At 40.6% G+C, this 25,828-nt stretch overlaps 1 protein-coding gene across 3 annotated transcripts in view; it reads left to right on the forward strand.

Annotated features, from left to right (window-relative positions):
* Positions 1-17,784, forward strand: part of LOC133483619 (testis-expressed protein 264) — a 28,410-nt gene extending 10,626 nt beyond the window's left edge. The window contains exons 3-4 of one of the 3 annotated variants that reach the window (XM_061785080.1): positions 5,950-6,115; positions 15,942-17,784. In XM_061785080.1, coding sequence (XP_061641064.1) covers positions 5,950-6,115; positions 15,942-16,207 — 432 coding nt within the window. In that variant the 3' untranslated portion in view covers positions 16,208-17,784. Of the gene's footprint in view, positions 1-5,949; positions 6,116-15,935 lie in introns of all 3 variants that reach the window. The other 2 variants (XM_061785081.1, XM_061785079.1) reach the window with 2 other exon arrangements.
* The last annotated feature ends 8,044 nt before the right edge of the window (positions 17,785-25,828 follow it).

A 25,828-nucleotide genomic window follows, 5' to 3' on the forward strand; every position in this document is an offset into this window, starting at 1 on the left:
GTAGTCCCCCAGCCTCGCGACCTGGTAAGCGAAAACACTTGCACATCCTCTTCCTCTTGTTGACCATCTGTCGGTAACTAGGTCCCTCAGGATCTGCTGCAGATCGACTGTAAATAAGCAACATTTTTAACCGGTGGAGTCTTGGACTTTGGTAGGACAGTGAAGTAAAATTGGATAATAAAGCTCCACATTACAAAAAAAAAAAAAATTGTTTCTTTAACGCTGTGACAAATTTGTTCCATCATAAAGATGCTCATGGACAGTGCATTGGCTGATGGTTGCAAATATTCGTTAATGTATATTGTTCAGTAACATGCAGGGGCGAACAGTGATACACTTGCACAAAGCAGACATGAATATCCTCAAAAGTGCCTCATTTATCTACAATTGAAGTCATTTTGTCGGCCCATGTAATTTACCATGTGCATTCCCTTAATAGAGCTATAGTTTAGTAACATTTTAATAGTTCAGAAAATGACGGAGTAAGTGTTACAATAATAGCTCTCCTATGTTGTATAGTATGTGAAGAAATGACCTTCCCATGACCCTCATAGTCTTTACTGACATTGTTTGCACTGGTCCAAGTGGTCCTGATTCTGCAGAGTATGGAGAAAATAACAAAAATCAATAGTGCACTATCCACAATCCCGTCCCCAATCCCCTCCCCAATTACACAAGCATACTGTGCAGTGTGTGTGTGTGTGTGTGTGAAGGATTTCACTGCAGGTCTTATTATTTGGCCGCCCTTTGGGTCAATCCTCCAGCTCGGAAGTATTGCATAGAAATGGAGCAGCAAGGGTCCAAGGGTCAGGTCTTCACACATGGTGATTATAAGGAATCAATAGTACGGTTCCGTTTCTCACACAATGGAATTTACAGGCTAAACAAGATGTTCTGAATGAAGCATTTTCAGCTGAGGCTTTCACAGGTCTTATACAGTATATAGAGTGGATATAAAAAGTTTGTTCGTGTCAGTTTTATTTTGTGATATAAAATTAGACCAAAATTAATCATTTGTTTATTTCTACTTTTCATATTGAATATATATTTTTCCAATTCAGTTGTACAGGTTATAGGCCACATTAATGGTGGAAAAATTAATGATCTTGTTCTCTTTTATATCACAAAAACCTGACATTTGAACAGGGGTGTGTAAACCTTTTATATTCACTGTAGCTATTATTTTTACAGCCATCAAGATTTTTCCCCAAAAATTAAGAGACAGAACGATTTGATCTCGCAAACAACAGTTTAGTGTAGTCGGAGCTTGATATTCTCTTTTACCAGTGGTCACCGCTGTGTTCCAAAAATGATTCAAAACGCATGTAAGACGACATTGAAATGGGGTCACAACAACAACAAGGGCACTCCAATTTATTTTTGGTTCATTGAAACCTTTGTGCTGCTATTAATATATTCCTGCTCATATTAATCAGCTGCTGAAAATAGACAAAAGCCATTTTTAACAACTATCTGAGCCATTTTGATCCAAAATCAATGCAAAACTGTAATGCTATTTTATTATTATTTTTTTTTTTGCTTGTTTGTTTTTGCAGGAATCCCATTAAATTGGTCAGAAATGCATAAATACAAAACCAATCTACAACTAATGAGTGCATGCAAGGAAAGCGCCCTTAAATTATGCATGTAGCTTAAATGTGGCCCACACTGCAGTGCTTCAATTTTAGCTGGGCAAGGAGTACTGGATACAATGCCTTTACATTTATTGTGCGTTTTATTTACTCGTTTTACAGATGGCATACTGGGTGCATAGCAATGAAAGACTACCTGCCACTACTTGTAAAATAGAAAAGCAAAACGAAAGGATCATGACTGAAAAGTGGTAATTCTTGATTTCATATTCCAGTGTTATTCTGATTCACTTGCTGAGGATTAATCCATTAAAAATGAATAACAGCAGAACCTCTACAGTTGAACACAATCCACTTCGACTTTCCGGTCAACCTTAGAATTGTCAATCGAATTAACATGTTCCAAGGTCAAAATGTCGCCATCATAAAATCTTTTAACTGTACAAGTAGCAAAGTGACAAGTGACTTCAAACTCCTCTAAAATCCTCCATAACTTATAAATGCAGGGGGAAAAAAACAATTACTAAAGTACATGACTTTTCTAAACTACTGCCCACATTACTCTTCTCATGAATAACATTCCATTTGCGTTATGTATAAGTGGAGGTTTTTTTAGGGCAAGTGACGCCGTTTTAAAAAGTCATTTTTTTGATGCAACAACTTGGAGAACTCCTCGGAATTTTGGCCCGTACAAGCTCTTTTATTGGTAGATATTTTTAACTGAAACTTGTAAGCCAGTCGGAGTAGCAGACGAAACCAAAGGGTAGAGGAGATATGTTGAGAAATGATCAATTTAAACTGTTTTACTCTAATTTGAAGGTGTTATTTGACCAGATTTTTTTTCTAGACGATCTTATAAAAACATTCCCCAAAAAGGCATTATATTTATTTTTTTTCGCCCCCACACAAGAAACTGTTTTTTCTTCGGAACCTGTCATCCATTTTTCTAAATTGTTGGTGTGTCGTACTCAGGTTGAAGTGGCCATTCAAACAAGGCGCAGCATGTGGACAGACAATCAATTTTGGGAAATCTTGTTACTTTACTAGTGAAAGCCGTTTGTGGGTGTGCTGGAGACAGGCATAGGTGTCCATTTCCATCAAAAATGGTCAGTTGCCTCTGCCTCATTATTGTCGTCAACTTATTGTTGATTCATCCAGGACTGAGAATCATGTACCACGCTTGTCGCTATGCTAACTCCATGTTGCAGTATTTGTCATTTTCAGGTTTATGGAGATCATCCCCCCTTTTTTTTCATCACTGGTAGTATCACAAAAATGTGTGGGGGGGGGGGGGGGGGGGGGGGGTGAAGCAGTACACGTGGTGGTGTTAAAACTTTTCGATACTCAGTTGAAGTGAATGGTGATTCAAATGTCCTGTTTTTTTGTGCAACTTTGGAATTTTGTCTCGTTTCCAAAGTATACAACTTTTTATGGTTTGCCATTTTTAATATCCATTCAACTCCGTTTCGCTTACTTGTCGAACCATCAGTTTTACTCTGCCTAAAGTTTTTTTTTTCATCTTAAAAGAACTAGAATAAGAAACTGTTATCTGCTAATTTCCTTCCTGCTCTTTTTACTACAAATTTATTTTAAGATGTGAATCATTTTGAGGAAATTCTGAAGAGGAGGCAAACTGAACGGTGACTGGAATACATGAAACGACTTGACATTATGGGTAGCTTTACAAAGCAGACTCCCTCGGCTTTGATCAGGACCTCAATATGCACGTATAGATATAAGACCAATCTTTATTTGAAACATTTATTACAAATGGCTCACAAAACTCACGTCCTAAAGTTTAAAAGTAAAAATGATTGACGCATTTGCAGAGGACAAAGAGGTTGATTGGTGGAGATTTAAGTCTTCTATCATACTGCTGTCTTCTCTTGACTGCTGCTACTTGTCAGTTCATTTGAACTCAGAAGCGCCACTTCCATTTGTGTTGCGCAAGTCAAATTCTCTGACCTTCCATTATTTAGGACAAAAGAAATAACGAATGACAGTGGGCCCACTGCATTACTGACGCAGCTCTCCTTTATGCATTCTTATATTTTAGATTTGACAATTTCTGATGGCTTGTCTCAGTCAGGCAGTGCATCTGCATGTGCATCAGTATGCATTATGCAGCACATATCTAAGCATGATGTGGATACACACAAGCTTTGGGGGGATGATAATTGACGTTGAACTCACTGAAATGGATGTTTCTGCGTACGGCAGAGCGTGGCCCGTCACTGCTTAGACAGATGGTAATAAAGATGATGGGATTGAGTTTGGAAAAGAAGTTAGCTGTACGTTTTGTGTGTATGGGAGTGTGTGAGTCCTACAAGCTCTGTTCTGCTCTTCAATAACCTTGCTGTCTCCACTTTTACTTTATTCAAAGTGGACAATCAGCAGGGCCTGCAGGGACACTTTTTCTCTGAGGATCTGTCAAGAAGCTATAGTACAATCTTGATGGTTGAAAGGCATGAGAAATAATTGATGGCGCCAAACACTATTGCTAAGGTACTAGCGATGGCAATGCAACCCACACTTAACATTTGAAAAAAAAAAAAGGTGTAAGATATTAACCATAGAGGCTGTCAGTATCATAATGTGTTTGACTAAACATGCTCATGCTTTTCCTCACATTAAATCGAGCAACAGTAATTTAAATATAGAGGAACCATAAATCAAATGCTTTGCTGGTTGAACAAGATTTAATTAAACCAACATTTTCGAGAGAAAAAATCCAGAGCTGCCATTAAGGTCAGACTGCACATTTTTCTTTTTCCTTGGCTTTTTGTGTTTTCTCTGATTTACACACTTAAGATACCAGTGTTAGGAAAGAGGTAAAATAGGAGGAGGATCACAAAAACAAACAGAAGCTACTATTGAGGTAAGAAGGTGGTTTACTTGCGTCTCTGCGATGGCTGCTCAGGACAACACAGTAAAGTAGACCCTAATAATAGAAGAAAAAACTAAGCTAAAATCTGTTTTATGAGATGCATATCTCCTTTCAAGCCGTAAACCTCACTCATTTGAGTTTTTTTTTTTTTTTTTTTGCTTCAAATATTGCTGTACACTCAAAATAGTTTGAGTTTAGTTCTATTCCATGTTTATTGCTTATTACCACAACATGACAAAGACCTTTCAGTACAATACAGTACAATTACAAATTATCAATAAAAACTGAATTTAGTAGATTTCCGTACAAAACCTACCCATCCATCCATTTTCTGTGCTGCTTATGCTTAGTAGGGTCGCGGATGAGCCTGAGGCTATCCCAACTGAATTTAGGGTCTTCGATTAACATAACGTGCATGTTTTTGGAATGGGGGAGGGAGCCGGAATTTCAGGAAAAACCCACACGAGCACTAGGAGAATGTTGCAAACTCCACACAAGGAAACTGGGATTCGAATCCCTAACCTCAAAACTGTGAGGAGGATGGGCTCACTACTCAATCACTGTGCCGCCTATACATAACTAATTAGTATTAAACTAAAATATTTGATGGTAACCTTTGTCGTTCAAGTGTTATTACAACAATAATGGAATATAGCTGTAATAATTATTAATAATAATGTAATTGCTTAACTAACTTGTATGAGTTCCCACTAAATTCTCAAAAGGGCATGTTGACCTTCAGATGTTCTTTCAGATGTAATCGATTACAGTGGCTTGTTGCACTGGAGCTGCACCCTGTCAGACGTTTAGCTCATAGCAAAAGTGTGAAAGTAACCAGCGTTTCCAGCGCATGAACAGAATAACAAAAGTGTGGCATATAAAAGGTTAATGAGCAGCGGAAAGTGCAGCGATGTTCGTTATGTGAGCCTCTGCTTGATTGACGTGAATGGGAAAGATGTCAGCAGTTTAGATTGCCATACAAGACGACATAATTGTATTATTGACACATCTGCTCTTGGGTGAATGCAAGTACACACTCTCAAACAATAGGTGTTATAAGAACTCATTTCAACACCTTCGGAGTTGAATTAACAGTTTTGCATGCTCACACTTATGTGGCATCTGATGGTTCTTGAAAAAGGGGAAGCAGAGTCATAAAATGTTGTCACCCTAATTGAATTGCTGGATGGATTTTCTTTGCCCCTCCTAAGAACTCAATTTGATCAATTATAAAACATTTACCAAAGTGATACAAAAATAAATTCAATTCACCTTGATACCATTGACGACTAGCCGCTGGGGGGGGGGGGGGGAACTATCACAAATTATTGTGATACAACTCTTTGCAAAATATCATGACACTATCATATATTAAGTTAGATAGCAAATTCCCATTTTCTAAGTGGGAGAAAAAAACCAAATACACTTAAATTCTACCTCCTGTTCTTACAAACCTTAAACTTGTTGCAGGAAAGGAAGCTGTGTGCACATCCGTTCCTCGAGATCTACAGTGAGGATCTGATCCACTTCATGGCTCCGTTGGCTCGGCAAGGTGACTTCTATGTTCCAGAAGTCCGTGTAGCAGAAAGAAGTCTTTCAGAACAAGAAGAAATGGACTCAGACTCTGAAATCTCGGGTATGTTCACTCACCCATGTAAGACTACATGGACTTGAATGTTTTTGTGCACTATGTAAGATATACCGTAATTAGATCCCAATTCATTTCACCTTTATGCATATATTTAGGTGGTCGAGCTGCATAAACATGCAGAGTGGTACCTTGACTTATGACTGGCTTGTCTGAAGCGTTCATTTCCTAAAAAAGACAAGCTACTGATATTGCTCTTTCCTAAAAAGAAGAGTTCGGTGGCATGATATGCATTTATCGACATGCAGTTATGTACATTCTCAGTTTCTTAATAAGATGCTTTGAAAGGAACTTTAAACATGTAAGAATGAGTTATGTTTAAAAATATGAAATTCATGTTTTTAACCGCTATGTTTGAACAATACATCTTTATTGTGCCTAACCTCTGAAAAGAGGGTTACAACATAGCAAAAAATAGAAAAATGCGGGTCTCAGGGGTACACCAGTTCGGAAACAACTGTTTAGCATTTCTTCAAAATAGAGGCTTCAAGCTGTATTTGCAACTTCCAGTTGAAGTTCACTGTCACACTAAACATAAAACAAAGAGATTTGCGTGTTGTGTATTTAAAAAAAACACATCACTTTGACTGTCTGCGAGCTCAATGTTAACACCCAACATAAAATGCCATAGACAGACTCGCGAATGGCATCTATGTGGTGTTGTTACATGGTTTTAAGCTATGGGTATATGAACACCAACGATGCAACAACACATGCAGACAGACAATATAGAAATACTCACAGGCATATATTCTTTATCAACTGCAAAAAATGCCCTATAATTACTTCAGCTTACTGAGTCACTTAATTGTGAAGCCGTTCTTTGTTTGTTTCTGTATGAATGTATTATACTGCCCTTTGGTGGCCAAGACATGCCCACAAGGAGGAGCACAATGGCTGGAACAAAATGGCATTTCCGTTCATTTCAATGGAGAATGATGATTTGAGATATGAGTGTTTTGAGTTACAAGTGTGGTCACGGAGCAAATCAAGGCAAATTTCAGTTTTCTTCATGTTATCATTTTATAACAACATGCGTCATTTTGGAAAAGTTTGAAACTTGCTACGCAATGGCAACTTGTCCAAGTAGCATTATTCTGCTTAGTACAACAACACTGGGATCAAAATGGGAGTTCAGAACATTCAGGGAGATATTTTATGATCTCTCATTAAAAATGTCAATAAAAAATAGTAACAATAAAAGTAATCAATAAATTGATTAACTTCCCCCATTGTTAAACATATGTACTCAAATGCCTATCCTTAATCTTCACAATAACCACTTTTAATTATCACAAATAATTACGTTTTTGTGGCCCAGAAAAATGTCCGCATAGCATGACAGTCCTTTTTTAGATTGTTGCTGGTCGACATGGGCAAACATCCATCCATCCATTTTCTGAGCCGCTTCTCCTCACTAGGGTCGCGGGCGTGCTGGACCCTATCCCAGCTGTCATCGGGCAGAAGGCGGGGTACACCCTGAACTGGTTGCCAGCCAATCACAGGGGACATACAAACAAACAACCATTCGCACTCACATTCACACCTACGGGCAATTTAGAGTCTCCAATTAATGCATGTTTTTGGGATGTGGGAGAAACCGGAGTGCCCGGAGAAAACCCACGCAGGCACGGGGAGAACATGCAAACTCCACACAGGCGGGACCGGGGATTGAACCCGGGTCCTCAGAACTGTGAGGCTGACGCTATAACCAGTCGTCCACCGTGCCCACGGGCAAACAATTTAACTTCAATTAATTCCAATCCAAATTCTAATGAGAACATAATGAACTCTGTACCTTTTTCAGAATTAGAACTAGAAAAAAAAATGCAGTTTGCTACTCAGTTTTGTTTTTCCTAGTGGTCAGTAGAAAGTTACATTTATAAAAAAAAACAAAAAACACATGACATTCAGCCGTGGTAGTTGACCCTTGGGTTTTTGGATATTGTTTCCACTACTGTTTTGTTTATGAGGAGCGCACAGCAGTGTGTGTGATTTACACTTTTTTTTAGGTGTTAATTAAAAGACCAGACACAACAGCGTCTGGTGGATGTCTCCTGCCACTCACCCTGGGGCTGTCAGGAGCAAGACTGATTCCATATGGAAAACTTGCTTTCACTGTAAAAGATGCATGAGTGTTTTAAAGGTATTCCACTTGACACTAATTTACCCTCATGAGAATTCTATACTTCTGAGGGAATGTTTATCGCAGTAGCTGCCGTAAGAACTACATTCTATTATGCAATGTATCAAGAAGCCAGTGTGATGGCAACAGCAGAAGCTTTTTTCAATTTAGTTCAATAAAGAGAGGCCTGCGATTGAACTCGACATAACTGGAAGGTTGCATGAGAATTCTATGATCTTAATTTTTCCTTTTCAATATATGTCCACCGTGCTTGCCAAGGATGTCACAAGAGAAATTACTTAATCTTAATATTGCGTTGATCAAATACTGTACTAATCAGTGTGAAAGCAGTGCTTATTACACATTAAGGCTGTTTACGAATCAGTGGTGACTTGAATTGGCATTCGAGTCTGCCGGGAAAAAAACGAACGCTGAATCAGATTTTCAGACAACTCAAATAACATACTTCCTACTTTATTCTGACTAGAGCTGCAACTGCTGCCACAACGCATTTACTTGAAAAAATACAAAATATTTCACAGTTTCTATCCTTTGTTTATGGCCAACGCCATTCACCGGGATCTTCGCGGAAGGAGGCGTCCATTAGCCTAGCCCGAGGAAGTGCACCGATAGTCATGGCAGCGCTACAAACAAAGCTGAAAAGAAGCCACTGCCGAGGTGAACAGCGACCGCAGCAGAATGAATGGGAGAAAGTTTATCCAACACAGCGTGGCAGATGACGAGAGCCAGCTTAGGTAGCCCTGACTAGGGAGCCCGCTGGCTATGTAGCGAGCCAGCTAGTTAGAAAGGTGGCAGCTGGTCCAAGGCAGTGAGGATTTACGGCACCGATAGGCACAAAAACAACCCAGCCAACCAACCAACCCACCCCTACCTTTGGCCACGTAACAGCAAGTGATCCTGGTTAAAGTACGCCATTTTAAACTAAAAAGGAAAAACATTTCCAGTGGGAAAATCGGCAGCCAAAGCACGGCAGCGTACTATCTTTCCGGTTCAATAGATCAAATAGGATTTTTCATTTGTTGGACTATTATTTCGGAAGAGTAAAAGGAGTAACGATTCAATTCTGATATAGAAGCCACTCGTTACTGTCAACATGAATAGCGAGTCAGTATTTAGAGGATTAAGCGACTAGCCTAGTACACACAATGATATGAAGCATGCTTAAATTAGTAAGGCAAATCGAATTCTACCGTAATAAACAAAATTTGGATAAACTGTTTTGAACACAAACGGAACTCCTTTGGGTTATATCATAATGTAATTAGAGATGCATTGATACCCCTTTTTTCAGACCAAGTATGAATAAAAATACTTCTGCACCGATACTGAGTATCAATACGTGATAATGCCATTATGTCTTGCCATTGTGATGAAAATGTGTTCATTTTAAGAAAATATTGTTCTTTTCTTGAACATGGCCCATTATACTCAGCTATAACACTTTTTAGAATAACAACAGAATAAATTCCACATTGCAAAACAAAATAGACAAAACTGATTGTTATAACTGTGATTGTATAGTGTGTTAACTAAAGCACTCCAGTAGAAATGTTAAATCTCCTACAAATATAGTTTTATAATGCACACTTATAACTCAAAAACACTCATCTCTCAAATCATCTTTCCCCATTGAAATGAATGGAAATGCCATTAATCCATTCTACCCTCCCCCAAAAAAGGAACATTTTGCAATGTGTATTTTTTAAAGAGAAAGATAGCGCTCTATAATATTGTACTTTATAAAAACAGAGTAATGGCATAATTAAATAGAATTAAAAATAATTTAACTGTTTTTGTCAAACTTTTTTATTCTACTCATTGTAATACTCATTCTGTTGTGTGTGCCTTGGCCACCTGGGTCCAATAAGAAGGCCAATTAATACTTACTTTCCTGCCTGGATGCAGCAGCCAATCATATTGTAGCGGGGCGTGTCCTGCCTAGAACGGATACTGGTATCAGTGTATCCCTAGTTGTAATAAATACAACTCAGTAATGTTAGCGCTAACACAGCTCAAAAGGAATCCAGGCAAGACCGTGATTATTATTTTGCCAACCTTCCATCCATCCCATCCATTTTCTACCGCTTATCCGAGGTCGGGTCACGGGGGCCGTAGCTTTAGCAGGGATGCCCAGACTTCTCTCTCCCCAGCCACTTCATACAGCTCTTCCGGGGGGATCCCGAGGCATTCCCAGGCCAGCCAAGATACGTAGTCTCTCCAGCGTGTCCCCGGGGTCTCCTTCCGGTGTGACGTGCCCGGAACACCTCACCAGGGAGACATCCGGGAGGCATCCAAATCAGATGCCCCAGCAACCTCATCTGGCTCCTCTCAATGTGGAGGAGCAGGGGCTCTACTCTCTCCTCCCGGATGACTGAGTTTCTCACCCTATCTCTAAGGGAGACACCCTGCGGAGGAAACTCCTTTCGGCCGCTTGTATCCGGGATCTTTTTCTTTCGGTCACGACCCACAGCTTGTGACCATAGCTGAGGCTAGGAACGTAGATTGACCGGTAAATTGAGAGCTTTGCTTTTCAGCTTAGCTCCTTCTTTACCACAACGGACCGATACAAAGTCTGCATCACTGAAGACGCTGCACCGATCCGCCCGTCGATCTCCCGTTCTATTCTTCCCTCACTCGTGAACAAGACAAGGTACTTGAACTCCTCCACTTGGGGCAGGATCTCATCCCCGACCTGGAGCGGGCACGCCACCCTTTTCCGACTGAGGACCATGGTCTCAGATTTTGAGGTGCTGATTCTCATCCCAGCAGCTTCACACTCTGCTGCGAACTGCTCCAGTGAGATTTGGAGGTCATGGTTTGATGAAGCCAACAGAACCACATCATCTACAAAAAGCAGCGATGCAATTCTGAGGCCACCAAACTGGACCCTCTCTACACCTAGGCTGCGCCTCGAAATTCTGCAGAATCGGTGACAAAGGGCAGCCTTGGCGGAGTCCAACCCTCACCGGAAACGAGTCCAACTTACTGCCGGCAATGCGGACCAAACTCTGACACCGGTCGTACAGGGACCGAACAGCCCGTATCAGGGGGTTCGGTACCCCATACTCCTGAAGCACCCTCCACAGGACTCCCGAGGGACATGGTCGAACGCCTTCTCCAAGTCCACAAAACACATGTAGACTGGTTGGGCAAACTCCCATGCACCATCGAGTACCCTGCCGAGGGTGTAGAGCTGGTCCACTGTTCCACTGCCAGGACGAAAACCACACTGCTCCTCCTGAATCTGAGATTCGACTTCCCGACTGTCCCTCCTCTCCAGCACCCCAGAATAGACCTTACCAGGGAGGCTGAGGAGTGTGACCCCCCCTGTAGTTGGAACACACCCTCCGGTCCCAATTCTTAAAAAGACTACCACCCCAGTCTGCCAATCCAGAGGCACTGGCCCCGATGTCCACGCGATGTTGCAGAGGCCTGTCAACCAGGACAGCCCCACAACATCCAGAGCCTTTAGGAACTCCAGGCGAATCTCATCCACCCCTGGGGCCTTGCCACCAAGGAGCTTTTTAAACCACCTCGGTGACCTCAACCCCAGAGATAGGAGAGCCCGCCTCAGAGAACCAAGACTCCGGTTACTCATGGGAAGGCGTGTCGGTGGAATTGAGGAGGTCTTTGAAGTATTCTCCCCACCGACCCACAACGTCCCGAGTCGAGGTCAGCAGCGCTCCATCCCCACTATACACAGTGTTGATGGTGCACTGTTCCCCCCTCCTGAGACACCGGATGGTGGACCGGAATTTCCTCGAAGCTGTCCGGAAGTCTTTCTCCATGGACTCACCGAACTACTATGTTTTAACATATTCCATTTGATTAGTTTGCAACCTGGAAGATATCTTATCTACAGAGTCTATTGCTTCAGTGATCCATTCCTTCTGAGTGCATTTGAGTTGATCTATTTTTTTACTTTTTTTTCTAACCATGCATAGCAAGAGGAAGAGGTAGTTATCTTTTGATAATGCAGTGCAATGGTTTGCACCATAGAACCACCAACTTTTCAAGTTATTTTTGTTCAGGTCATATGATTAAAACGTCCAATGCTAATTAGTTTTTAGTAAGATCAATATCAGCCAGTGAATGTGACTTTACTTGCCAGCAGCCAACAATGTGACTACCTACTAGGACTGATGAATCATTACATGAACTACTGAGGCATTAGTTTTTAACGAAAAATATGATGACAATTAGAATCCTGTGGCTAGAAAAATACCCTTTCAGCCACATATTTAAACCTCTTAAGTTATCACAATGTAGCTAGCAGCAACCTCAAACTGCCATTTAGGCCTCTTTATCTCCAACTTGAACTATTACAGATGTTGAGACTTTTTCTAAAGCCAGTTAATGATCTGTGCTGTTTGCATGCTGATATTTGCTGGCCTTCCCTTTCTTGTTTCATGCGAAAGGTTAGTTCATGCTGTGTGTTTATCTTCCTTATTGAGTCGGCCACTAATGATGGGCTTGCTGCTTCTTTGGACATATTGATTTGAGAAAAGTGTTATGTGAAAATACTCACTGGCACACAAAAGGCCAAAAAGGGCAGTAGACTGGTACACACAGGTATAAAATTGATCCTATTAACCTGCAAAGGTCAAACTGAAAAACACAGGGAATCACTAGGTTGTGTATGTAATATAAACTTATCTCATGAAAGGGAAGAAGACATTTAGTGGATGTAGAATGTCTTAATGTATGAAAAAAAAAAGTGCAAATTTTGACCTTCCTCGTTAAGCCAGGAGGCATTGCAAAATGTCACAGTGGCAGGATTAACATTGTCTGGGAGTGCATATCTTCTGTTGTGTAAAATGTAAAAACAACAGTATGCAAATAGTTATACTATTTTGGTGACAAACTTGTTTTACAACCCCAATTCCAATGAAGTTGGGACGTTGTGTTAAACATAAATAAAAACAGAATGCAATGATTTGCAAATAATTTTCAACCTATATTTAATTGAATACACTACAAAGACAAGCTATTTAATGTTCAAACTGATCAACTTTATTGTTTTTAGCAAATAATCATTAACTTAGAATTTTATGGCTGCAAAACGTTCCAAAAAAGCTGGGAAAGGTGGCAAAAAAGACCGACAAAGTTGAGGAATGCTCATCAAACACCTGTTTGGAACATCCCACAGGTGAACAGGCCAATTGGGAACAGGTGGCTGCCATGATTGTGTATCAAAGGAGCTTCCTTGAATTGCTCAGTCATTCACAAGCTAAGATGGGGCGAGGTTCACCTCTTTGTGAACGCATGCGTGAGAGCTCAGTCATTCACAAGCTAAGATGGGGCAAGGTTCACCTCTTTGTGAACGCATGCGTGAGAAAATAGTCGAACAGTTTAAGGACAATGTTCCTCAACGTACAATTGTAAGGAATTTAGGGATTTCATCATCTACGGTCCATAATATCATTAAAAGGTTCAGAGAATCTGGAGAAATCACTGCATGTAAGCGCCAAGGTCGAAAACCCACATTGAATGCCCGTGACCTTCGATCCCTCAGGCGGCACTGCATCAAAAACCGACATCAATGTGTAAAGGATATCACCGCATGGGCTCAGGAACACTTCAGAAAACCAATGTCAGTAAATACAGTTCGCTGCTACATCCGTTAGTGCAACTTGAAACTCTACTATGCAAAGCAAAAGCCATTTATCAACAACACCCAGAAACCCCGCCGGCTTCTCTGGGCCCGAGCTCATCTAAGATGGACTGATGAAAAGTGGAAAAGTGTTCCGTGGTCCGACGAGTCCACATTTCAAATTGTTTTTGGACGTCGTGTCCTCTGTGCCAAAGAGGAAAAGAACCATCCGGACTGTTATGGACGCAAAGTTCAAAAGCCAGCATCTGTGATGGTATGGAGCTGTGTTAGTGCCAATAGCATGGGTAACTTACACATCTGTGAAGGCAACATTAATGCTGAAAGGTACATACAGGTTTTGGAGAAACATATGCTTCCATCCAAGCAACATTTTTTTTCATGGACGCCCCTGCTTATTTCAGCAGGACATTGCCAAACCACATTCTGCACGTGTTACAACAGCGTGGCTTCGTAGTAAAAGAGTGCGGGTACTAGACTGGCCTGCCTGCCTGCATTCCAGACCTGTCTCCCATTGAAAATGTGTGGCGCATTATGAAGCGTAAAATACGACAACGGAGACCCCGGACTGTTGAACAGCTGAAGCTGTATATCAAGCAAGAATGGGAAAGAATTCCACCTACAAAGCTTCAACAATTGGTGTCCTCAGTTCCCAAACGTTTATTGAATGTTGTTAAAAGAAAAGGTAATGGTGGTGGTAAACATGACCCTGTCCCAGCTTTTGTGGAACGTGTTGCAGCCATAAAATTCAAAGTTAATGATTATTTGCTAAAAACAAAGTTTATCAGTTTGAACATTAAATATCTTGTATTTCTAGTGTATTCAATTAAATACAGGTCGAACATGATTTGCAAATCATTGTATTCTGTTTTTATTTGTTTAACACAACGTCCCAACTTCATTGGAATTGGGGTTGTAAAAAAGTTATTTTCTCGGGTGACTGCCAAAACTCCCACATGCATTAATGCAACCGTCTCATGGGAGCGACCGCTGTCTCTCTCTAGACACCTGCAATAGATTACTTCTTTTTTCCACAGTTTAAAACAATTACCATGTGTCTTAATAACATATTTGTGACATGCTTTCTCCAAAATATTAGAAGGATAGGGAGTTAGTATGTTTGCAGAACTTTTGTGGGGCGGTGCTGTCTCGTGCAAATGAGCCGATTCCAATGTCTTACAATGCAGAAAAAAGGCTTGTTACCATGACGACCAAAGGAAATGTTAGGGGGTTGCGACGAGGCGGGCATGCTAGCAAAGTGCTTGAACAAATGAAAAAGACAAGAGCATCAATTATATTTTATTTTTGTATTGTTACAGCTTTTTAATACTACAAATTCAGTCTCGCGATAGTTCAATGTCTTACAGAATGAAAAATGTTTTTTTAAATATTACAACTATTATTACATGATGCTTTCAATTTTAAAACTTAATTTTCGCTTTAGAGATTATAGTTAATTTTTCTGAAACTACCACTTTATTCGCCTAATATTATTTTCCTCATAAAATTGTCTAACTTTTTAGTATTTATTTTTTTTTTCCTTGCAAAATATTGATTTTAATCTTGGACTGTTCTACTTTTGATTGTGGTCCTAATACATTTTCCTTCTGCAGTTTTTCAGAAAAAAAAAATTCTTGACGCTAAAGTATGAATCTGCTATTGATAGCCAATTAACTTAGCTACCCAGTTCTGCTATTTTAATAAGAAAGCGAAAGGGAAGAAAAGATTAGTCAAGAAGCTACTTTTTTATTTTTTATTTATTGTACAGGGTACACAGCCAATGAAATGCAGTTACCTAACCAGAGGTGCGAATGTAAGACTATTTACAGCCGTGTTGATGAGTCTATATATACAATCCTTGCAATAAATGTTTTTGGTTTCCGGCAGTAAAATAACGGTTGCGTTGGATTGCAGCTCCAACTGGACCAGGCAGATTTCCCCTTGAATCTCCCGGATTATTTGGGAAGCCCTGCTTTCCTTGTGTTTGTTTATGAAAGTGCTCCAACCATATGTGCCATCTCCTCCTCTTCTGTTTGATGGCCTCTCTGTAGGTGCAGACTCAAACAGCGAATACAGCTCAGGGACCGGGATTCTCCTGTCAGACAGCCGGGAGACGTCAATGGCGGCGTCCTCGACCCGCTCTGAGTCCGTCCGGGACCGTGAGGACCCAAATCCCAGAGGGAGAATGTCCAGGGAGCGCTCACTCATGAAGACAGAGTGGGAACAGACTGACCAAGAACAAGAGGAGCTACATAAGGACTCAAGCTGGATGAGCCTTGATCCCGTCCCGCAGTTGTTGGGTGTTGTTGGCGGCGAGGAGTGAAGGTTGGCTGAGGAGATTTAAAGATTTATATACTAACCTCTGTTGTGTCAACAATTTCCTCTGGAAAAACAAAACTAAAGTAAGAAACAAAAGTTAGTTTAACTCGCAAGACACGCTGAACTTTTTCCTTTCTGAATGACCCAGCCCTGACAAGCCCACTCTTCTCCTCGAGGCATGAATCTTGAATGTCTTCATTTATGAATGTTATTTTTTGTATATAATTTGTTTTATTATTATTGTTATTATATAATTTAGGCTGATTCTAACCATAATGACTGGATAATGTACTATTCATCCTTGCAGCAAAGGATCATCCTGGTGAATTTCTCCCCCCACCCCCTTTATTTTTTTTCAAGAAATGGCAGTGTGTGTTGAGCGAAAGCTTTTTTTTTTTTTTACTTCAAAATATTATTATTATTCTAATGAATTAATAGAGACATGTAAGTATTGGGATACCTGGCCAGCGGTTGGTTGCGCCTTCTTCAGCTTCCATTTGTTCTCCAACAGGATGTCGGAGTGTGTCTGTGGGATTTTAGTGGGAACATTTGTGAGATCAGAGGTCGGTGACGTTGGACCTGAGAGAGGGGCCTGCCTGGCTAGCAATTTCTGTCGTAGTTCAGCCCAGAGGTGTTTGTTGCGGATGTTCCACACTAAACTTATGCACACATGCCTTTATGGACCTTTTTTGTACACTGGTGCACAAAGAAATGCTTCCCCAAACTGTTTCCACAAAGTTGCAAGCCTATAATTGTCATTGATTTAAGGGTGACTGAGTGCCCAGTCCTATATTTAGCAAGAGTCAAATTGTGTCTCACTATACGTAGTGTTTGACCGTCATGTTCTATGACCATTAATAGTAGTAAGCTTATAGACCACACACAACTACTAGTGCTGTGTATTGTTTTAGTGTTTTTAGGGGTTTCATTAAATGTATGTTTTAAAAAAAAAAAAAGAGAAGTTGTAAATGTATTCTTGATTACCCTTGTTTTCCAGCATGTCTGAGACTTTGAGCCAAGTCACCCAGTTTACATAAGAAAAAAATCTCACAGCACATCACCAAACCGAAATGTCATAAAGGGTACGAGTACTGACATATTGATGAGATCTTGTCAATTTACAAATGTACTAGTGTGAAATCTGGACTTGTTTCATCGAACGCAAAGCTTATGTACTTGCAGGAAGCCATGACTTATTCTGTTGTGTGAATGGCAAAAGGTGGATCCACAGGTTTGTTGTACCTACTGCCATCTAATGGTAAATGGACTGCATTGGTAATGGTAAATGGACTGCATTGCACTTATATAGCGCTTTAGCTACACTAGCGTTTTACAACGTTTTTACAAAGCCTCACCTACTCACACACACACCCATTCATTCTGGGAGCAAATTAGGGTTCACTGTCTTGCCCAAGGACACTTTGACATGGGGACAGTCGGAGCCGAGATTCGAACCAGCTACTCTTCGATCACTGGACGACCCGCTCTACCTACTGATCCACAGCCGCCCAATGAATTAGATAAATCAAAAACTGTTTGAAATTAATAAATAGTATTTTCCAGACACATTTTGGTAAACTTGTATGTTCTCCCGTGGCACTCCCTGGGCGTCGGTGAGCCGTAGCTTTCAGGTTCTGAAATTTGTTTTCCTATAAATGATCATGCATCATTTCAGATAGTGCATATCATCTTACCAATAATAAAAAAAAAAAAAAAAAAGAGCTATGAATATGTAATTAAATTCTATTTAATTTGCTTAAATTCCTTTACACTAAATAGGTAATGAATATTTAGGTGCCTTCCTTAGGCCGACGTATGTTTTCTGTCAGAAGGATATTTGAACAAACGGTGGCGCAACACATAGACAATATAACAGTACTCACAGTCATATTCTTTATCCTCTGTGAAGAATGACTAATATTAGTGCCGTACTGAGGAGCAGTTCTGTCTTCTACTGCCCCTAGGTGGCTTAGGTGGGCACACTAAAGGGGCAGCGCTATGACCAGTCAATTGATGCAAGGTATGAGAAAAACTGTACAATATTATAGAGTACTATTTAAAAAAGAATAGTTTTGTCATCTAATTCTAATTTGCCATTTCTTTGCTTAAACCTCGTCTTCCCCTCCTCCGCCCATTGCTCTTTTTCCTCTCCGAAATAAATATGGCAGCTGCAGTCTCCAAGACCACCTGATGACCCGCAGCCTGTGATGTATGTGCAGTCATATCCATAGCCTTAATCTCTGAACAAACGAGATCACAACGAGCTTTTCACAGTAAGCCGCTCGGTGGTTGTGAGCGTGCAGGCACCGCACACTTGTCATCAACTCTAAAGGTGCACCATAAATGTTGATTTGGAGTCAATCGTCTTTGAGCATTTGGACGTCACGAATGTTCATTCAGGACTGCCGTGTTCGCTTTGATGAAAGTGAGGAAAACAATGGCTTTTGTCTTTTAAATCCAAGTGAAGCCTCTCCTCACATTTTCATCACTTGAGACTTGATGGAAGCATGAGTCACTCTGCAATCGTTCCACAGCTGCCCCAGTAGACTTGAGTTAAAGCCTGCTCCAGGATATAACTATTCATTCTCCACACTTATTACTCTGCACAGTCAGAACTAATGGGGAAACATTTTAGGAAAGCCTTTAATAGATCAAATTTGGCAGGTTTCCCCCCCGTCTCCCCTCTCCAGAGCATGGTTATGCAGAGACTTGAACACTGACTGGAATATGGACTGCCGTCAAGCCAGCCTCTACTAAGATTTCCATTTTGAGGTACCATCGTATATTACAAATTATACCCACGTTATTGCTCAACCTCGTTTGGGACAAACTAGACTATTCTGGGATGCCATCCAGTAAGTTTCATTAAGATCTAATAGTGAATTTCAAATGAAAGTTTTTTGTTTTGTTTTTTTTTTTAAATCTGCACGTGACTGAAATTAAATGATCTCCAAAAATATTTTGTAATAATCTCCCTGTGATCAAGCTACCGCTCCACTTCTGTTAGAACCTAAACTACCCCTGGATGTCACCCAGGGTTTTTATAAAGAGCTGATGTTGCATTTCAAAATGGTGGTGGCCTGCAGATGAAGTACAGGCACAGAGCCTGTGGCCATTCATAACGGCGCTTATAAATTTCAGCAACACTCCAGAGAGAAACGTGGCCTGTAGCGTACTGACCAGAGGACACAAGCCACAACTGTACCTGCATTTACTGTTTGGTGAGCTAAATTTTCATACAAACTTCAGGAAAGAGTTGACAGGGGAAGCATACGCTCGTCAGCCACAACTTAACATTAGGTACACTGGCAGAATCAGAACTGCCCAATAGGTCACTGAAAATATTGACACTAGTAATTGCCTGAGCGGCTGTTTAAATAGCAAGTCAGACCAATGGGGGAAAATACTCCACAAGAAGCCCAATAAGAATAATGAAATGTTTATTCACTTTGCAGTGCGGGGAAGTAACCAAGTACAATTACTGTTTTCAATCAGATTTTTCAGGTATCTGTATTCCCCATCCAGGGCCTCATTTAAGAGAACCGTTTGATGTGTTTTAATGATTCATGGTGAATGCGTTGTCTTGTGCCGGCCTAATAACAACCAGCTTCTGCAATTTTAGAAATTTTCCATCTAATTCGGAGTGGGAGGGGGGGCGTGCATATTAATTTTGTTACTCAGTTGGCAAATCTATGGTAACACAAGTCAAGCCAATGCTAGCTAGCTGGCTCTTCAACATCGACGTGACGGAATGTTGTTGTGTTTCTCCTTCTCAGTACGAGCTCTTTGTAAGTGAATATATATTAGAGGCAATCCATTTTGTGTGCTGAAAAGTTTTTTTGTCGTGCCAAGTTATCAAAATGGTTATTGTGTATAATTGACGGTAAAAATTAATTTTTGCTTTTGTACTTGAGTATTTCAGAATCTGCACTTTTTACTTTTACACAAGTATCTGTTCATCTTCTTGAGTACACAGCGTGAATACTTTGCCACCTTTGTCAATTCGTAAACCCCACCAGCCTGACTTTCATTAACGTCAACAGTTTAATCCTGTGACGCCAGCGTAGTGCCAAATGCCATATTTAAAATTAAAATCAATCCTGTGGATTCTGAAGAATAAGATAGTCAAATTCAGTACAAGAGCAGACAAGGTGTATTAAAGATCAAATTTATAAAAGTCATTTTGGAAACGATGAACACTGATGAACACACTCCCCGCCTGTCTGGAGTTTGCATGTTCTCCCCGTGCCTGCGTGGGTTTTCTCCAGGCACTCCGGTTTCCTCCCACACCCCAAAAATATTGCGTGGTAGGTTGATTGAAGACTCTAAATTGCCCGTAGGTGTGAATGTGAGTGTGAATGGTTGGTTGTTTATATGTGCCCTGCGATTGGCTGGCGACCAGTTCAGGGTGTACCCCGCCTCTCGCCTGAAGATGGCTTGGATAGGCTCCAGCACTCCTGCGACCCTTGTGAGGATAAAGCGGTACGGAAAATGGATGGATGGATGAACACTGATATGTCCTGGGTCCGGATTGTGGGTGGAACTGTACCTGCCCCCAATGCAAAGTCTGCATATGTTAGGGTAGTGATTCCCAATGTAAATTGAGATGACATCATCATAATTTCAGTATTTCTCATTTTTGTGGCATTTTTGTCTGGCAGTGTGCTGTGAGATTTTCCCAATATGAAATGGGTGCCTTGGCTCAATAAAGGTTGCGAAATAATGTCCTAAGCGGGCTGTTCAGAATTAAGCACCGAGAACTAACACAACAAAATGGAAAAAGAGGGGGGGAAAAATGGCATCAGTAATTCTTTAACTGACTTCAAATCGTATATTCCTCTGAGACGCTGAAAAAATGCTGAGTTTTTATCTGTTAAATGTTCTCTGAATAAGATAATCTATAGTCGGTTTATACATTATAAATCTAAATGCTAAAAGGTTTTTGTTCCCTGAGGGTTAACATGATGGATGAGATTCACGGGTGTAAGAGGAGCCCTGAGGTGTATAATTACAGGCAGCAGATGTACCCCGAGCCCTGCCTTGTTTACTGTCAGCACACACAGATGTACTGCTGAAATAGCTTCAACTTCCCTCAAACTCTGAAAGTTTAGAGAAATCCCTTCACAGACAAGTCCATATATGAGTAATGAGCACGAAGGATGAGATTGACAGGACAGAGGGAATAAAAAAAAACGGGATGCAAACAAAGCACGGCCTACGACGGTTGAGATTGTGAGGGAATATTTCATGGTCGGGCTGAGGTTAAGACTGGAAATGTCAAAAAAAGAAAAAGAAAAAAGAAGTAATCTCTTTCCAAGATTAATTTTGGAGGTTACCTCAAAGTGGAATTAGGCTCAAGAACGGCATTGAGTCAGGTCATACAGTGATATATTGGTTATCAGCACCATCTGTAGATTGATTCTGAGTCTTGCACAAAAAGCAAGAGCCGGATGGCTCGTCGATGTCTGATGACGTACAGTTGAAACAGAACCATCAGGAAAGCAAACCTTCTAAAGTCACAACATTTTAGGCATGCCGTCAACATGAGAATTGAGCTCATCTGAAGGATTAACTATGCTAGGCATCCTTCCATCCATTTTCTACAGCACTTGTCCTCATTAGGGTCACAGGTGAGCTGGAGCCTACTTTGGGCGAGAGGTTGGGGTATACCCTGGTCTGATCACCGGTCAATCACAGGACACACATCGATTTTCATTCTTGCATGACAATTTAGTCTTCAATTAACCTAATTGGCATGTTTTCCGAATGTGGGAGGAAGTCGGAGGATCTGGTGGTAACCCACCCAGGCGTGGGGTTAATGCAAGATTCACACAGGAGAGCCAAAGCCAAGATTCGAACCCAGAACTTTACAACTGTGAGGCAGACATGTTAACCACTAGTATACTGTCTTGCCTGTGGTTCAATTCAACTCACAAGAAGACATGACTTTAAAGTCACAAAAACATAAGCTGCTAATGTAAAGGATTAACTCTGCTAGTCCTTTGCTTCTTCTTTGTCTTTTTTTGTGTTTTTTGTTTGTTTGTTTTTTTGTTTTTTGTTTACTCAGAAGATAGAAACGCGGAAAATTTTGATTGTAACAATAGAACTGAAGTGGAAATTATCACGATAACTTCTTTTTACACTTACATAACAGTTTAGAAGGCTTTATGATTGTGGACGAAGTGAAGTGAAACAACGTGAGAGCAGGCGAGCTTATTTACATCGGCGACTGTACTGCGAGACTGTTTGGGTGAAGAGGGCTAATAAACTCATTAAGAGCAGCGGCAACGTTATCAGCACCAATGAAGAGAAGACATTGCAACATCCACACAACAGTGGAACTCAGCAGAAAAGTACACGTGGGTATCATTTGCATAAAAATCATATGAAATATCTTGAAAATGGCATTATCATTTAAGCAGATGTGGACTTTAATAATTGGTCCGCCCTCTCGCGTGATCAATAGCCAACTTTTCCCACAGCCTTTGCACAAATGTTAAGCAGGATTTTCCCCCATCCTTAATATTTATTTCAAGCATCAATCCCCTTAAACCTGATGATTTAAACAATTTGTCAATAAAATTTAAAAAATGACATTAGTCTGCACTAAATGAGCAACTGCTCTAGGTTAAAATTAATTGACTCATTAGCCAAGCTTATGTCTTAGCATCAAATAATTATCAGGAGGCACTTTTGATTCATTATTTTAAGTATGCAACTCAATAAATAAGATAAAATAATGAGATGATGCATTCATGGTTTATTCATGGATAATAATAAAAATAATCATCATCATCATCATTATTATTATTATTTTACATCAGAAATTTGTTTCAGCTTCTACATGCTGTTCTATTAACCGTATTATGGGATTTTTTTTAAAGAAGCTAATTACCATCCATCCATCCATCCATTTTCTTTTTCTTTTAAAATAAGGCTTATACTCTTTCGGGTCACAAGTGAGCTGAGCCTATCCCAGCTGACTTTGGGCGAAAGGCGGACTTCACCCTGGACTGATCGTGAGTCATCTGCAGGACACAAATAGAGGCAGACAACCATAAAAACGTGACTAAATTGGAGCAGCTTAAACAAAGTGTAATATAGCAAAAAAAATTAATTGCGATCATTGAGTTGATCAACTTTACCTCGCATTGAGTGAAATAAAAGGGACAAAATAACTAGTATGTGACCTCGTAAAATAACTACAGTGTATGTACAAAATCACCAAATGTTGGGGGATGAGTTAATTGGGGAATTTTTGAGAGTTTTTTCTGGGGACGCACACTATGGCGGCCATTATGCACTCTGATGAAAACGCACCTGTCGGTTACCGAATGCCAGATCAGCTGCCTTGGAAAAAGGTAGTAGTTTGGAACATGCACCTTTTGTTTTTAATGGCAGCTTATTTGTCCTGTAGTTTTTGGGGAATTGGGTTGCCATAGTAGCATGGAATGTCCATCCATCCATTTTCTGAACCGCTTATCCTCACAAGGGTCGCGGGCGTGCTGGAGCCTATCCCAACTATCATCGGGCAGGAGGCGGGGTACACCCTGAACCGGTCGCCAGCCAGTCGCAGGGCACATATAAACAACCATTTGCACTCACATTCACACCTACGGACAATTTAGAGTCTTCAAACAACCTTCCATGCATGTTTTTGGGATGTGAGAGGAAACCAGAGTGCCTGGAGAAAACCCACGCAGGCACGGGGAGAACATGCAAACTCCACACAGGCGGGGCTGGGATTTGAACTCCTGTCCTCAGAACTATAAGGCAGATGCGCTAACCAGTCGTCCACCGTGCCGCTAGCATGGAATAATAAAACAAAAATCGTTCCCATAATTTTTTTTAGAACATATTTGTTTGTCCGCTACGTTTGTGGAGCATAGCCATTTTTGGGGGGGGGGGGGGGGGGGGGGGGGGCTCATGCAGCACCAAATCTGATCATTTGTTGTTGGAAAAAAGCCCAGTTAGATTTGTTGTTTAACATTTTTACAATTTCTTATTTATTTCTCATTAGAATACATTGTTGTAACTGTTTAGCTATTATCTGTTGGTGTTTGATAATTACATGAAAAACAAACACCGCCACATCCTCACTGCAGCATAGCAACACTTTGTTTCTGTTCCTCCCTGTTATTTCCCTTGACATTAATTGGCATGTCCCTATCAAAAGTCTGCCCTCCGCCCACTTGCCATCCATCATTGTAACGTAAACTACAATTCTATTTCAGGAGAAAATTGGTCCCTTTGTGTTAGTTGAGAGAATTACACAACAAGCAGGACCTGCTTGTCATTTTAATTGCCACTGCACAGCAGAAGTCCCTATTCACCCAACCCCTCTTGCACAGCTATTGTCCTGAAATGAAACCTGCGTGTGTGTGTGAGTGAGTGTGTGTTTAAAGTATGCGAAGGTGTCTGAACTGTTAGAGCAAGGAAACCGCATTCACGTATTCTGTAGAAGCCACTTGATGTTGCTTCCAGAGAGAATTTGTACATTTAATTGTCTTTGTGTAGTTGAACACGCTGCTGCTGACCAATTATGCAACAGGAATGCTGGTGAAGTCATATACCCCAATCATCTTTATTTGCCAAGCATGTCAAAAACACACAAGGAATTCATCTTCGGTAGTTGGAGCCGCCCTAGTACGACAACAGACAAAAAAAAAATACTTTTGAGATATAAAAACATAAAACACAGTACGGCGAGTCACTGAGCAATGTGCAAACCTTTAGCAAATCAGGTACTTTCACTTTACATTCATCAAGGGGCTCCTTGATTGTAGGTAATGACGTATTACGTCAACCTTTTCTAGAATATTCCTGATTCTTCTTTGTGGTTTAAAGCAAGACTGTCAAATTAGTTTTCATCAGTTGCCACATCTTAGTTACGGTTGCGCTCAGTGGACTTGTTTTACAAGTGAAATTACATAAATGTATGATCTCTAGGGGTGTAGTGGTGCGACAAAGATCATGGTTGGGTATGTAATTTGGTTTTAATTTCACGGTTGGGTTCACATTGGCTGCACTAAAGGAACAAAATGCAAAACGAACCGCCTGCCTTTTGTGTAAACAGGGACAAATTTTGTTCACTTAAAATGAAACATCCACAGCATAAATCTTTGTGTTTTGTTTTTTTTAGGAAAGTGCAATGTCATTAGTTTGTCTTCTTTTTAGAAAATGAATGAGGCAGACAAGTGTCAAGGGCGCAAAGCAGTTCTACTTCTTGTCTGATCTGTTCTTTGTGGCAACCTTAATAATTGCCCTATCATTAAACATAATCGCTCCTGCATTTGGTTGTAATCATTTTTTATGATGGATAACTAGTTTTGAACAGAAGTCAAGGAAATTTTTTGGCAAGCTTTGGCGTGCTACATAAAATGACACAGAGGGCCAGATGTGGCCTGTGGGCCTTGAGTTTTGACAGACGTGTTCAAGGGTTGTTTTTTTTATCACAAAGCTTCGGACTTCAGTGGGCTTCCATGCCTTTTGCTGCTGTTGAACTCACCAGTACATTGTTTCTTTCTGTTTATTTGGTCACATCTCATGTCCCCCCCCCCCCCCCTCCCCCCGTCTCTCTTATAGCTTTAGCCTGTTCAACTCCACTTACATTGAAATCTCCCTG

Source organism: Phyllopteryx taeniolatus, chromosome 9, assembly GCF_024500385.1.
Source record: "Phyllopteryx taeniolatus isolate TA_2022b chromosome 9, UOR_Ptae_1.2, whole genome shotgun sequence".
Taxonomy (NCBI): Eukaryota; Metazoa; Chordata; class Actinopteri; order Syngnathiformes; family Syngnathidae; genus Phyllopteryx; species Phyllopteryx taeniolatus.